The sequence below is a fragment of the Podarcis liolepis genome (assembly GCF_965112155.1).
Source record: "Podarcis liolepis genome assembly, chromosome: 15".
NCBI lineage: Eukaryota > Metazoa > Chordata > Lepidosauria > Squamata > Lacertidae > Podarcis > Podarcis liolepis.
This window is the reverse complement of record NC_139566.1, coordinates 22,984,117-22,996,232: the sequence shown is the minus strand read 5'-3', so window position 1 is coordinate 22,996,232 and position 12,116 is coordinate 22,984,117. Positions and strand designations below refer to the sequence as shown.

General features: G+C 50.6%; 1 protein-coding gene across 3 annotated transcripts in view; it reads left to right on the top strand.

The window, feature by feature from the left end:
- Window positions 1-3,588: 3,588 nt before the first annotated feature.
- DTX1 (deltex E3 ubiquitin ligase 1) overlaps window positions 3,589-12,116 on the top strand; it is a 72,366-nt gene continuing 63,838 nt past the window's right edge. The window contains exons 1-2 of one of the 3 annotated variants that reach the window (XM_083478664.1): window positions 3,589-3,718; window positions 4,562-5,920. In XM_083478664.1, the coding sequence (XP_083334790.1) occupies window positions 5,662-5,920 (259 nt within the window). In that variant the 5' untranslated portion in view covers window positions 3,589-3,718; window positions 4,562-5,661. Of the gene's footprint in view, window positions 3,719-4,050; window positions 4,129-4,260; window positions 4,320-4,561; window positions 5,921-12,116 lie in introns of those variants that run through there. The other 2 variants (XM_083478665.1, XM_083478666.1) reach the window with 2 other exon arrangements.

Below are 12,116 nucleotides of genomic sequence, written 5' to 3'. Positions count from 1 at the left end.
TGTCTCAACAATAGTTGCTTTATGGCCAGGGCACACCGTCGAGATGACCGCATCGGGGAGACTTTGGAAAGTAGATTTGTAATTTACTGACTTCAAGTTTTATGTTGTTGTTGTTGTTGTTTAGTCGTGTCCGACTCTTCGTGACTCCATGGACCAGAGCACGCCAGGCACTCCTGTCTTCCACTGCCTCCCACAGTTTGGTCAAGCTCATGCTGGTAGCTTCGAGAACACTGTCCAACCATCTCATCCTCTGTCACCCCCTTTTCCTTGTGCCCTCCATCTTTCCCACCATCAGGGTCTTTTCCAGGGAGTCTTCTCTTCTCATGAGGTGGCCAAAGTACTGGAGCCTCAGCTTCACGATCTGTCATTCCAGTGAGCACTCAGGGCTGATTTCCTTCAGAATGGAGAGGTTTGATCTTCTTGCAGTCCATGGGACTCTCAAGAGTCTCCTCCAGCACCATAATTCCAAAGCATCAATTCTTCGGCGATCAGCCTTCTTTATGGTCCAGCTCTCACTTCCATACTATTGGGAAAACCATGGCTTTAACTATACGGACATTTGTGAGCAAGGTGACACGTAGCCAGGATTTATGTTAGGTGGGGCAGGATACCCCCTCCTGCCGTCTTGTTCTGTCTAGCAAATTCGGAGTGAAATATCTCAACAACAGTTGCTTTATGGCCAGGCACACCGTCGAGATGACCGCGTGGGAGAGACTTTGGAAAGTAGATTTGTAATTTACTGACTTCATATTATATACCTTGCAAGAAAGCTTTATGAAAATGATGTATAGGTGGTACTTAACCCCATATAAACTAGCGTTCGTTGGTTAAAAGGCTGCTGATGAATCACCTCTAAATTCTTTAATGGGCTGCCTGCCTCAAACATGTCCCCAAGTTTGGAGCAGGATCACTCCTTGCATTGATCCCATGTGACCACCAGAGGGAGCTCTGAAGCCACGATTGTCTCCTTGGCATTCCTAGAAATGGTTAGCTGGAGGCAGAAGCTCTTCATCACTTGCATAATATTATTACTAATCTGTTACAGGAAAAACATCATTCTGCTTATTGCATTCTGAGAATCCAAAAGAAGTCTCCAGGCACCTCCAACCTCCTTTTCTGGGTGGATTTCCCTTCTTCCGCTCTGCATCAAATGTTCACTTACTCATCTCTGTTATGCTATACTTTGATAAAGACAGTTTGCAAATTGACTTCCCTTATGATTTGATTTACATTTCTAGAAGAGAGAGGGGAAGAGAAGAGAGCCTTATGTCTGCCTGACCTTGATGTACATCGGGGAAGCTTTAAAGCCAGGATGGGGAATCTGTAACTGCCCTGACCAAGTTGTTGGACTACAACTCCCATCATCCCTGACTGTTGGTTGTGGATGATGGGTGTTGTAGTCCAACAACATATGGAGGGCCACAGGGTAGCCATTCCTTGTTATTGATGGATGGATGGATTGCATTTCTAGTCAATTGTTTCCCAATGAGCTCAAGGTGGTATACATGGTTCTTTTCCCTTGGGCGTAGCCAGGATTGGGGGGGGGCAGAACTTGCCCCCCTTGATTACGCCCATGTCTCCACCTGTTTTATCCTCACAACATCTCTGTGTCGTAGGTTAGGCTGAGAAGCAGCGACTGGCCTGAGGTCACCCACAGACCTTCCTGGATGAGGGAGGATTTGAACTCTGATCTCCCAGGTTCCAGTCCAACACTTTAACCACTAAGCCACTATTGCCTCTTTGGAAGAAAAGAAACAGTTTGCGCATCCTGGTTTTAAAATGAAATGTGCGGAGCGTTTGCAGTTCAGCGTTTTTAATTTAATTAAATCACAATACCATCGTAACCACAGAAACGGTGTTTGCTTCTGATATCCTGATGCTTAAACACATTTATTTGGGAATCAGCAAATTAGGGAAGTTTTTAATGTCTGATGTTTTATTGTTTTTTTAATATTTTGTTGGAAGCCGCCCAGAGTGGCTGGGGAAACCCAGCCAGATGGGCAGGGTATAAATTATTATTATTATTATTATTATTATTATTATTATTATTATTATTACAGCACTGTTTTGTTGCAGGGGCTTTTCACTCGTGGCTCCCCATCTGTGGAATGTTTTCTGCAGTGATGCCTACCTGGCACCTTCATGTACATCTATTTGGCGATGGGTAAAGAGTTACCTCTCTCCACCCACCACCCAGGCTCTGGATGCCCTTGAGATGATGTCTGCAATTAATGTGCTGCCCAAACTTCCTGTGACCAGGTGGCGGCGGCTTGATTTTCTTTTGTTGTTTTGCGTGCATGGCACAAATTATTCCTGAACACATGAACATATGATTACATTGCAGATGTTTTGTACAAATTCTTTAAGTGGTATCATACATTTTTGCTGATGCCTTTAAATGGGTTGGCTTTGGGTAACAAGTGTCTAAGAAGTCCATTATTATTATTATTATTATTATTATTATTATTATTGCTTTTCTTTAGCCAGAACTCGCTGGAACTCAGTTCCAGCTCCTCTCAGGTAGGCAGAACAAGGGAGGCATTCACGGCGAGTTCCTGCCCCTCTTTCTCTAGAAAAGTACCACTGATGATGATGATATTTTTATCTTAAGTAAACATGTGCAACTCAGGCCACTTATCTCTGTCTATAAGATATGTATTTTTAAATCAGAAAGGGTGAACATAGCCAGCAACCTCTGTGGACATGCCAGGCCAACTGCTGCCGGTGAGCCTGTTTGAGCATAGGAACAATAGAGCATCAAAATCTGCCTTAGACCAAATCAGTTGGCCACCAGGGATAGCTCAGAGGGCAGAGCATGAGACTCTTATCTCAGGGTCCTGGGTAAGGGCAGAAGATTCCTGCATTGATGATCCTCAGGGTCCCTTCCAAGCCTACCATTCCATGATCTCAGAGCCTTGTCTACTCTGACTGGCAGCAGCTCTCCAGGGGTCTCTCCCAGCCCTACCTGGAGATGCTGGGGATCAAACCTGGGAACCTCCTGCATGATGAGCTACTGCCCTGCACTGTGTACTGAATCAGCCCCTTGGTCCATTTAGCTCAGTATTTCCTACACTGACTGGCAGCAGCTCTCCAGGATTCAGACAAGGGCAACATTCCTAGCCCTGGTAAGGAATGAACCTGGGACCTTCTGCATGCAAAGCAGATGCTCTACCTACTAAGCTAAGCCCCTTCCCCCAACCATCATGGGATGCTGGGGTCCCAGAACTCTGGGACCCTCCAGTTGCTATTGGACTCCAGCTCCCATCAGCAGCAGGGCCGTGAGGCAGGGGTGATGGGAGTTGGAGTCTAGCAGAAGGAAGAGGGCCACGGGTACCCCATTCCTGGGGTAGGAGCCTTTAGAAGAAAACCCAAATTCTCCCATTCGAACCCGGAAGCCTCCGGCTCGCTCCCGGGGCTGTTGCTTGGGCGGAGGGCGAGAACGGCAGCGCGAGCGCTCTGTGCATGTCCAGAGGCGCTCTTGACGCTTTTCTTTCACAGGTCCCGGCGCTTGTTTGAAACCTGGCCCGGATCCAGATAAGGTGGGAGGAGGGGAGAGAGGGAGGGAGAGCGAGCGAGCGAGAGAGAGAGGACCGGCTGGCTGCGGTTTCTGGCCGCCTCCGTGGGAGGGGCGAGGGATTCCCCCCTCCCCTCCCCTCCCCTCCGCTCGTTCCCACGGCTGCATCCAGCCTGCGCCATCCGGAGCTGGTCGCGGTACTAGGTAGGTAGGGTGGCGGGGTGAGGGACGCGCGCCCACCTGGAGGACAGGTGGCGGGGTGGAGTCTCTGCGGCAGGACGAGGCAGACCCCCCCTCCTCAGCTGCTAGGAGAAAAGCGATCTGCCCACCCCCCTTTCTCTCCCTCCCCCCCGCCTCTAAAAAACCTCCTCTTGACACACTCTCTCCAACAAACGAGGCGTTTTTACGCTTGGAGCCGGGAGGGGAGGGGTGAATGGAGCTGTGGGGAGAGGGAGAGGGGAGGAGGCGATTTCGCGGCGGTGTGTACAGAAGCTGATTGGGCCCCTCTTGGTCCCCCCCCATCGTTCTTTCACCAGACCCCCTCCAGCAGCGATCGGCTGCCCCCCTCCCCCAAATTCTCCTTTGTGTCTGGCTCTTAGAATTTCACCAGCCAGGTAAGAAACAGCTGGGAGTCCTTTCTTCTCTTTGTCGCCCCCTCCCCGCCCGCATCTTGATGCATTTTGGGGTATCTCGCCCCCCCCCCGCCGCCTGTGTGATGGGGACAGATTAGCAAGGGAGGGGGAGAGAACAGGAGATAGCATCCAGGAAGCCTCCCCCAACCACCCAAGATCTTTCATTCTACCAGGCAAGACAATGGGCAGGTTTGGTTTATGGAGGGGGGGTGGGGGGAGGGGAGAGGGTGCCAGACTGGCAGATAGACTGGCAGACCCAGCCACCTACTAGACAGATCATAGCGGAAGGAGAGGAGGTGCCACCACTGCTAACCGCTTGCCATAGGAAAGGGGGGGGGGGCGTCGCTGGAGAGAGGCAAGTTTCCTCCTGACGTGAATTCATCATCCTTATTGTGGTTCCTTTTTCCCATTCCAGGCTGGCTCCCTCCAGTCCTTGCATCAGGCAGAGTCGAAGGACCAGACCGAGCTGCGGAAAACAAGGATGACACAGCCTGGGCGGGTGGCGGGGGCGACCCCCGAAAACCGGCGGGCTCTCTCCTGCCTTCTGCTCCGCTGCAGCCCTCTGGTCTAAAGCAAGCAGCCTCTTCACCAGGGTCAGCAGCTCTCGCCTGTCGCCACCGCAGGCCTCTGCCCTCCAAACCCTGTCCTACTAGCCTGTTGTTGTGGCCGAGAGGGTGAGGACTCTGCCACAGCCTGGCCTGAAGGTTGGATCTGGCCCCATTCCCTGCAGAAAGCTTTGCCCTCCGAGGCCACAGGATCCTATGCAAAGGGTCAGTCTCCTGTCTCCATTTCTGCAGTGGGGGGTACCTAGAGCTGAGCTGTAGAAGACCAGGTCAGACTGTGGGAAGTGTTGAGGAAATCTCAGGGGATGGAACATGAGCTGGGCCTCCTGAAAACAAGACCAGGAAGGGAAAACAGGAGGAGAGTCTGCTGAGAAGTCTTGGAGGCCTTGAAGGAAAAGATTGGAGCTCTTCTTTCCACCAGAAGGAGGTCTTCAGTCACCAGACTGAAGGCACACAAGGTGAATATTAAGATCTTCAGTGCCCCTGACTGTAGGCGAAGCTTAGAGGCCTTCGCTCCGCCTGACCGAAAGCACACAGAGAATTCACTGGCTTCCCCAATAATTTGGGAGACGTGCATTCATTGATAGCAGCCTCTATCACCACCCTCAGTGGTGGCCTGAACATCTCAGCTGGTCTGCTGTTGTTGCCATTTGGGGAGATTGAAACATTGCTCTTCATTGACACATAGTCAGACGTGCCGCAAAAACCAATAGTTTTCCGACGAGACTGGCTCGCCCTGAAGAAAAGGTCACAAGCTCTCATCCTGCAAGGAGTGCGTCTCTTTCTCTGCGTTCCTCAAGCCCCAGGTGACCTGGCTGTGGTAGGAGATGCAGTCTTCAGAACTGGGGATCGCACTCTGAGCCCCGCAGGCGCTCCCAAACCAATGAGGGGGAGGGCGCCCAGCTGGTGACCCCCGCCTGCCTCTCATGCCAGGCCGGCAGGGTCGGGCACCATGGCGCAACCTGGCACAGGGACCCTGGTCTTGGCGAACGGTTGGGGCTTCCCTCCCAATAATGTGGCCCGCGTCGTGGTTTGGGAGTGGCTGAACGAGCACGGGCGCTGGCGGCCCTACACGGCGGCCGTGTGCCACCACATTGAGAACGTCCTGAAGGAAGATGCCCGGGGGAGCGTCGTCTTGGGGCAGGTGGATGCCCAGCTGTCTCCGTACATTATCGACCTACAGTCGATGCACCAGTTCCGTCAGGACACAGGTAAGGCGTAAAGTCACGCTGCTTCGTCCCCTTCGAGTAGGAGGGAACGTCATGATGACTTTGGGGGGGGGGTGATGCTGTCCTGGGTCTGCACTGGGTAGAAACAAGTGGCACCGCTTTTAATCATAGAATTGTTGAGTCGGAAGGGGACCCTCAAGGATCATCCAGTCTAACCCCCTTGGATGGCCAACAGAGGACAGTCTGCAACCTTCTGAGGTAGTCAGTTTCACCACTGAGCAGCTCCTCCCTTCAGAAAGTTCCCTCTAATGTTTAGTCGGAATCTCCTTTCTTATCATTGGAATCTGGTGGTTTGGGTCTGGAGCAGCAGAAAGCAAGCTTGCACCATCCTCCACGTGACAAGCCCTTGAGATATTTGGAGATAGCTGTCATATCTCCTCTCAGTCTCCTCTTCTCCAGGCTGAACACACCTAAGTCCCTCAAACTATTCCTTGTAAGGCTTGGTTCCCAGACCCTTGATTATCTTGGTTGCTCCATGTTCCAGCTTGTCAATATCCTCCTTAAATTGTGGCACCCAGAAATGGACACAGGATTCCAGGTAGGATATGAGCAAGACAGAATAGAATGTACTCTGACTTCCCTTGACCTGAACACTATACTGCTGTTGATGCCGCCTAGAGATGAAAAGGCTTTTTTTTTTTTTTTGCTGCTGCATCACACTGTTGACTCTGGGCTGAGCACTTTCTCTCGCAAGTGGAATCTATAAATATCTGCCAATTGCATAGAAAAGCAGCACATTGGGGACAGGTCTATGCTGGACCCCTATTCCCTGACATGCTAGATTTCTACATGCATGGAGGTGTATCCCCCCCCCCCACACTCCAGTTTGGAAACATTCAAACATTTGGGCTTCCCTCTGCAATCTGGAAGTGATACAGTCTGACTCAAGCTTCTGTTTCTTGATTTTACTGATTTTATAAGTTGGCCCAGAGGTTCAAAGGTGGAAGCTGCTCTGGAAACAACTTGGGCTGCTCATATCACCAAGAATGATGTGTATGTGTGTAGGATTTCAGGCTTCTTGGATTTGCTTTGGGTTGGTTTTTTTTTACTAGAACACCCCCCCCCAAATCTATCTATCTATCTATCTATCATTCTATCTATCATCTATCATCTATCATCTATCTACCTACCTACCTACCTACCTACCTATCTACCAATCAGAGTGAAGTGCAAAAGACAGACACATACCTCCAACATTTCTCCAATGAAAATAGGGATGTCTTATTCAATAATAATAATAATAATAATAATAATAATAATAATACCCCAACTTGTCTGACTGGGTTGCCCCAGCCACTCTGGGCAGCTTCCAACATATATAAAAACACAGCACATTAGAAAAAAAACTTCCCTATACAGGGCTGCCTTCAGATGTCTTCTAAAAGACTTCTACTGTATACTGTAGTATCTCCTTGGCTTGGTGGTCACCTAACTCTGTGCCTTCCAACATTTCTCCAGTGAAAATAGGGATGCGCTTAGGAAAAGCAGGACATTCCAGGATCAAATCAGAAACCGGGACGGCCTCTGTCCCTGAAAAATCGGGACACTTGGAGGGTCTGCCTGAGATGGTTAGGATGAAAATGCAGAAAGAGGTGCCTGTGGCCACATTCTTGGCCTGAGGGATTTGTTTTCGGGACTAGCGATGAGCTGAGCCCAGAGTCCTTCCTTCATTTCAGCCGCCTCCTTTAGGCAGGGGAAAGTTGTTGTCGTATTGCTGCCGTTGAGCAGTGGGGAGTCATAAACCCGCTCTCTCAAAGGGCTGTGTTGGCTGCCAACCTGCCTGGCTTTAGAAGAGGACTGGTCAAACTCTAGAAGGGGGCTCTCCACAGCCGCCAGCCACAATGACTCTGCTGCCACTGTCAGATGCGGTGAATGCCGGAAAAAGCAAGTGGGGAGCGTTGTTCTGATGCTCAAATCCTGCTTGCATCTGGTTGGCCACTGTGAGAACGGGGTGCTGGACAAGATGGGGCCATGGTCAGATCCAGATGGCCTCTTCTGATGTCCGTTATGATCTGCAAATATACCCTGACTTACTTTCTCTTCACCCCTCTTTGCCACACAGGAGTTGATTTGAAGTGGGCTTCGTGTTTTCAAAACACAGCTCTCTAATCTTTTTCTAAGCACCTCAAACGTTTCCGGGTGGGCAATGAACTCAGGGGAAATTGAACTGGGCTGGGGGGCAGTGATCTGGCTGCTGGATAGGATATTAATTTGGGGGAATAAATTATTTTGAGATCGCTGGAGATTACTAGGAGGGTCATGGCTGAGGAAAGCTGAAGAGCAGCGGGATTTATTTGGAGCAGATTCCGTCAGGAAATTCACTGGGGGTAAATAAATTGCAGAGGAGCTGATCTAAGATGGCTGGCAAACTAATTGAAGATTTTATCTGGGGCAGTTTGGACGGCTTGCCTTTGGTGACATTTAACATTCTACATTTGCATAGATATGCATTAGCATATGCAAACTTTGTGGCTTGCACTGTTGGTGTGTAGCTCCAGAGTCTTATTTTCAGTGCCAGGGCCCAGAGAGTGCATGTTATTGGGCAGAGTATTAAAATGCAAGTAAATGAAATAAAATAAAAGGCAGGGTGCCTCTGGGAAAATGCAGAGTGCTTTTTGGCTTACTGCTGAAGATGTGCCTTGAGTCTCCATGTGTCTGATATGAGCTCTAATTGTGAAGAGCAAGGGTGGGAAATATTTTCTAGCCCGAGGGCCGCATTCCTTGCCGGGCAACCTTCTGGGGGCCACCTGGCGGTGGCGGGTGGAGCCAGAGGCAAAAGTGGGTGGGGCAATGGATCTAAATGCTACTTTTGTACAGTAGGCTAATTTCTGCACACATCCCTGCCCACCTTTTATCCAGCCGAGCAAGAGGCCTGGTCAGAGTTCAAGGACACATTCCAGCCAGGCAGAAACACTCGAGGAGGAGGAGGTGAAGCAGGGCTGGTGAGGGGCGTGGCCTGGGGGAAGGGGTGTGGCCTGGGGAGAGTGCCACATTTGGTCCCTGGACGTGAGGATCCTCATTCATGGTGCAGAGGCAAAAACAAAGAAACCAATTTCATCCAGAATCGAGCTCCAGCATATGCATATTCAGTCATGCTTCTGAATAACAGTTGCTGGAAACCTCAGAGGAGGGGAGAGGCTCTTGGGCTTGGATCCTGCTTGCAGGTTTCCCACAGGCACCTGGTTGGCCACTGTGAGAAAAGGAAGCTGGACTAGATGGGTCACTGGACTCACCCAGCAGGGTGCTTTGTATATTCTTATGCAACACTGAGCCAGTGTTCGAAATTCACCAGGTGCATTTTGCACCTGGCTATTGGCCACTTGCGACCAGGCGAAGATGACTGCGTATCAGGAAGGCGCCTGCCAGCTCCACTCTTTCAAGGTGCATGCCTGGGGGTCCTTGAATCTTGACTCTTTCCACACGCTATCATCACATCATGTAGCAAATTCTACCATTATAGTCTATTTGCACAGTCAGAATGAATTTCAGGAACCAGAAGGTCGTGTTGAAAGAAATAATGGCCAAAAATGGCCGTTCCATTTCAGCAACTGCAACCCCGGTTTAAGGAGCCATTTGGCACCTAGCTTATACAGTGGTACCTCGGGTTAAATACGCTTCAGGTTACATACGCTTCAGGTTACAGACTCCGCTAACCCAGAAATAGTACCTCGGGTTAAGAACTTCACTTCAGAATGAGAACAGAAATTGTGTGGTGGCCCCATTAGCTAAAGTGGTGCTTCAGGTTAAGAACAGTTTCAGGTTAAGAATGGACCTCCAGAACAAATTAAGTACTTAACCTGAGGTACCACTGTATACCTGAGTTTCTAACAGTGCGCTGAGCCTGTGTGTTTTTGTTTTTAGAGTGTAGTACTAGGAGGAGAGCAACCCAAATCTTTCATTCAGCCAGAAGCTCCCTGGGAGATCTTGGGCAAGTCCAGTGGCGTAGCGTGGGGGGTGCAAGGGGGGCCGGCTGCACCAGGCGCAACATCTGGGGGGGCTCGCTCGCCGCCTCCAGAGTCGCCGAAGAGCCTCGGGCGCAGGCTGTAGCAGAGCCCCATGTCTCGCGGAACCGACGAGCTGGCAGCGGCTCTCAGCGCTCGCCACGGTCCCCGCGCGTCAGGGCCGCGGAGGGCGCACCAGGCAGCCCCTCCTCACAGCCCCGCCGCTGCAGCTGCTGGGCCATGTTGCATTTTCCTCGCCTCTCTGCCCTCCTCCTCCAGGCAAGCGCCGTCGTTTGGGTGGCAGCGCCAGCGGCAACTCGCCTCAGATCACCTGACGCGGCAGGTTAGGGGGCGCAAATTACTTGCCTTGCCCTGGGTTAGGGGGCCCAAATTACTTGCCTTGCCCCGGGTGCTGACAACCCATGCTACGCCACTGGGCAAGTCTCTCCCTCTCTCTGCCTGACCTACCTCTCAGGCTTGTTGTGAGAATAATTGTTGGTGAGAGAAAACCGTAGCTCTTGCCTTTTGCTCCCTGGAGGAAGAGTCGGGCAAAAAACGATACAAATAAAAGGCCTCGTGATCTGGCGTTTGTTCACCACTCCCTTCCCCCACACACAGTTGAGCCAAATCAACAGAGGCCTTTGTTTTTCTTTTGCCTCCCAGGTGTTGCAGAGATCCAGAGGGACTTGGGTGTGTCATCTCCCGAGCCTCCAGTGAAGGCCTTTTGATACCTTAGCCTAGAGACAGCCGGCTTGTTTTTTTGTTTAAAGAGAATGGGAGGCAGCGCAATAAGGAAATCCGCTTGTTGATAAGGACCTGCCAAGCCAGTCGCCCCCATTCCTGTACTTAGGCCACGAGGGAATATATTCTGAAGCCACGCAGCCACACACCAGGGTTAGGCTGGATGGGAGTCCACCTGGGACCCCCTTGTACGAGTTCAGCTTTGAGGCTGATGGTGGTTGGACAGTTAGACCTGGGAGTCATGGGTTTGTTATAAGAAAAAAAACTGCTCCCTTTCCCTTATAGGATATTCCAGAGCCTGTATAGAGTCCTTGAGGGTTCCCTATCGCTAGGAGGAAACAACAGAGGCCAACCAGAGTACAGTGAGGGGGGGGGGGAAGTATTTGATCCCCTGCTAAATTTGCCTGGTGGCCACCTACAAGAAACGTCTGACCTCTGTAACTGCCAACAAGGGTTTTGCCACCAAGTACTAAGTCATGTTTTGCAAAGGGATCAAATACTTAATTCACTCATTCTACTGCGCACCAATCTCTGACTTTTGTCTTCTGGGTTTCTGGAGGTTTTCCTGTTGTTATTCTGTCTCTCACAGCTACAATAAACCTACCATTAAAATTATGGACTGGTCATTTCTTCGTCAGAGGGCAAACGGGCAAATTTAGCAGGGGATCAAATACTCCCCCCCCCAGTGTATATTGAGAAGCAAAGCGGCTAGTAAGCCTGATCTTTATTGAACTGTTGCAGCTGGGTCCCCACTCCCCGCACGCAGGAGGGAGAAGAGCCCGGAACAATGGTGCACAAGCCCTTATATAGACTCTTGAAATTGCCCACCCTGTAGCCCAAGACCACCACTCCCAAAACATCATACATACATCACAGAAGGAGGCGGTCCACAGCAGAAATCCTGTCTGCCAGGATACAGTGGCGTAGCATGGGTTGTCAGCACCCGGGGCAAGGCAAGTAATTTGCGCCCCCTAACCCGTGGATTTGCGCCCCCTGACCCGTGGATTTGTGCCCCCTAACCCTAACCCCCAGATGTTGCGCCCGGTGCGGCCGGCCCCCCCTGCACCCCCCACGCTACGCCACTGCCAGGATACCTGATGATGGTCACTGATTGCATTACCTGGGCAGCCTGAGCATATTTTTTTTGGTGATGGTTAATATTTTAGTTCCTGGGTCCCAGGTCATAGGCTCACCCTATTCCTACACAAATACGCCCTTAAGACAGGATTTGCAAGCAAAAAGACAATGGGAAGGCTTTCCCCATTTGCCTCCCTTACTATAGAGGAACATTTGAGGTCATTGGGAGAGTCAAAATGGCTTCAGGATTGCTCTCCCGTGCTATTTCAGAAACATGGTTTATACAGTTAGGTATGTGTGTATTTATGAATATTCTATATTTGAGACCTTAAAAGTCTTATAACAGGTTCAAATCCACTCTCAGCCAGGAAACTCACTGCAGGACTTTGGGCCAGTCATTTCATAGAATCATAGAACTG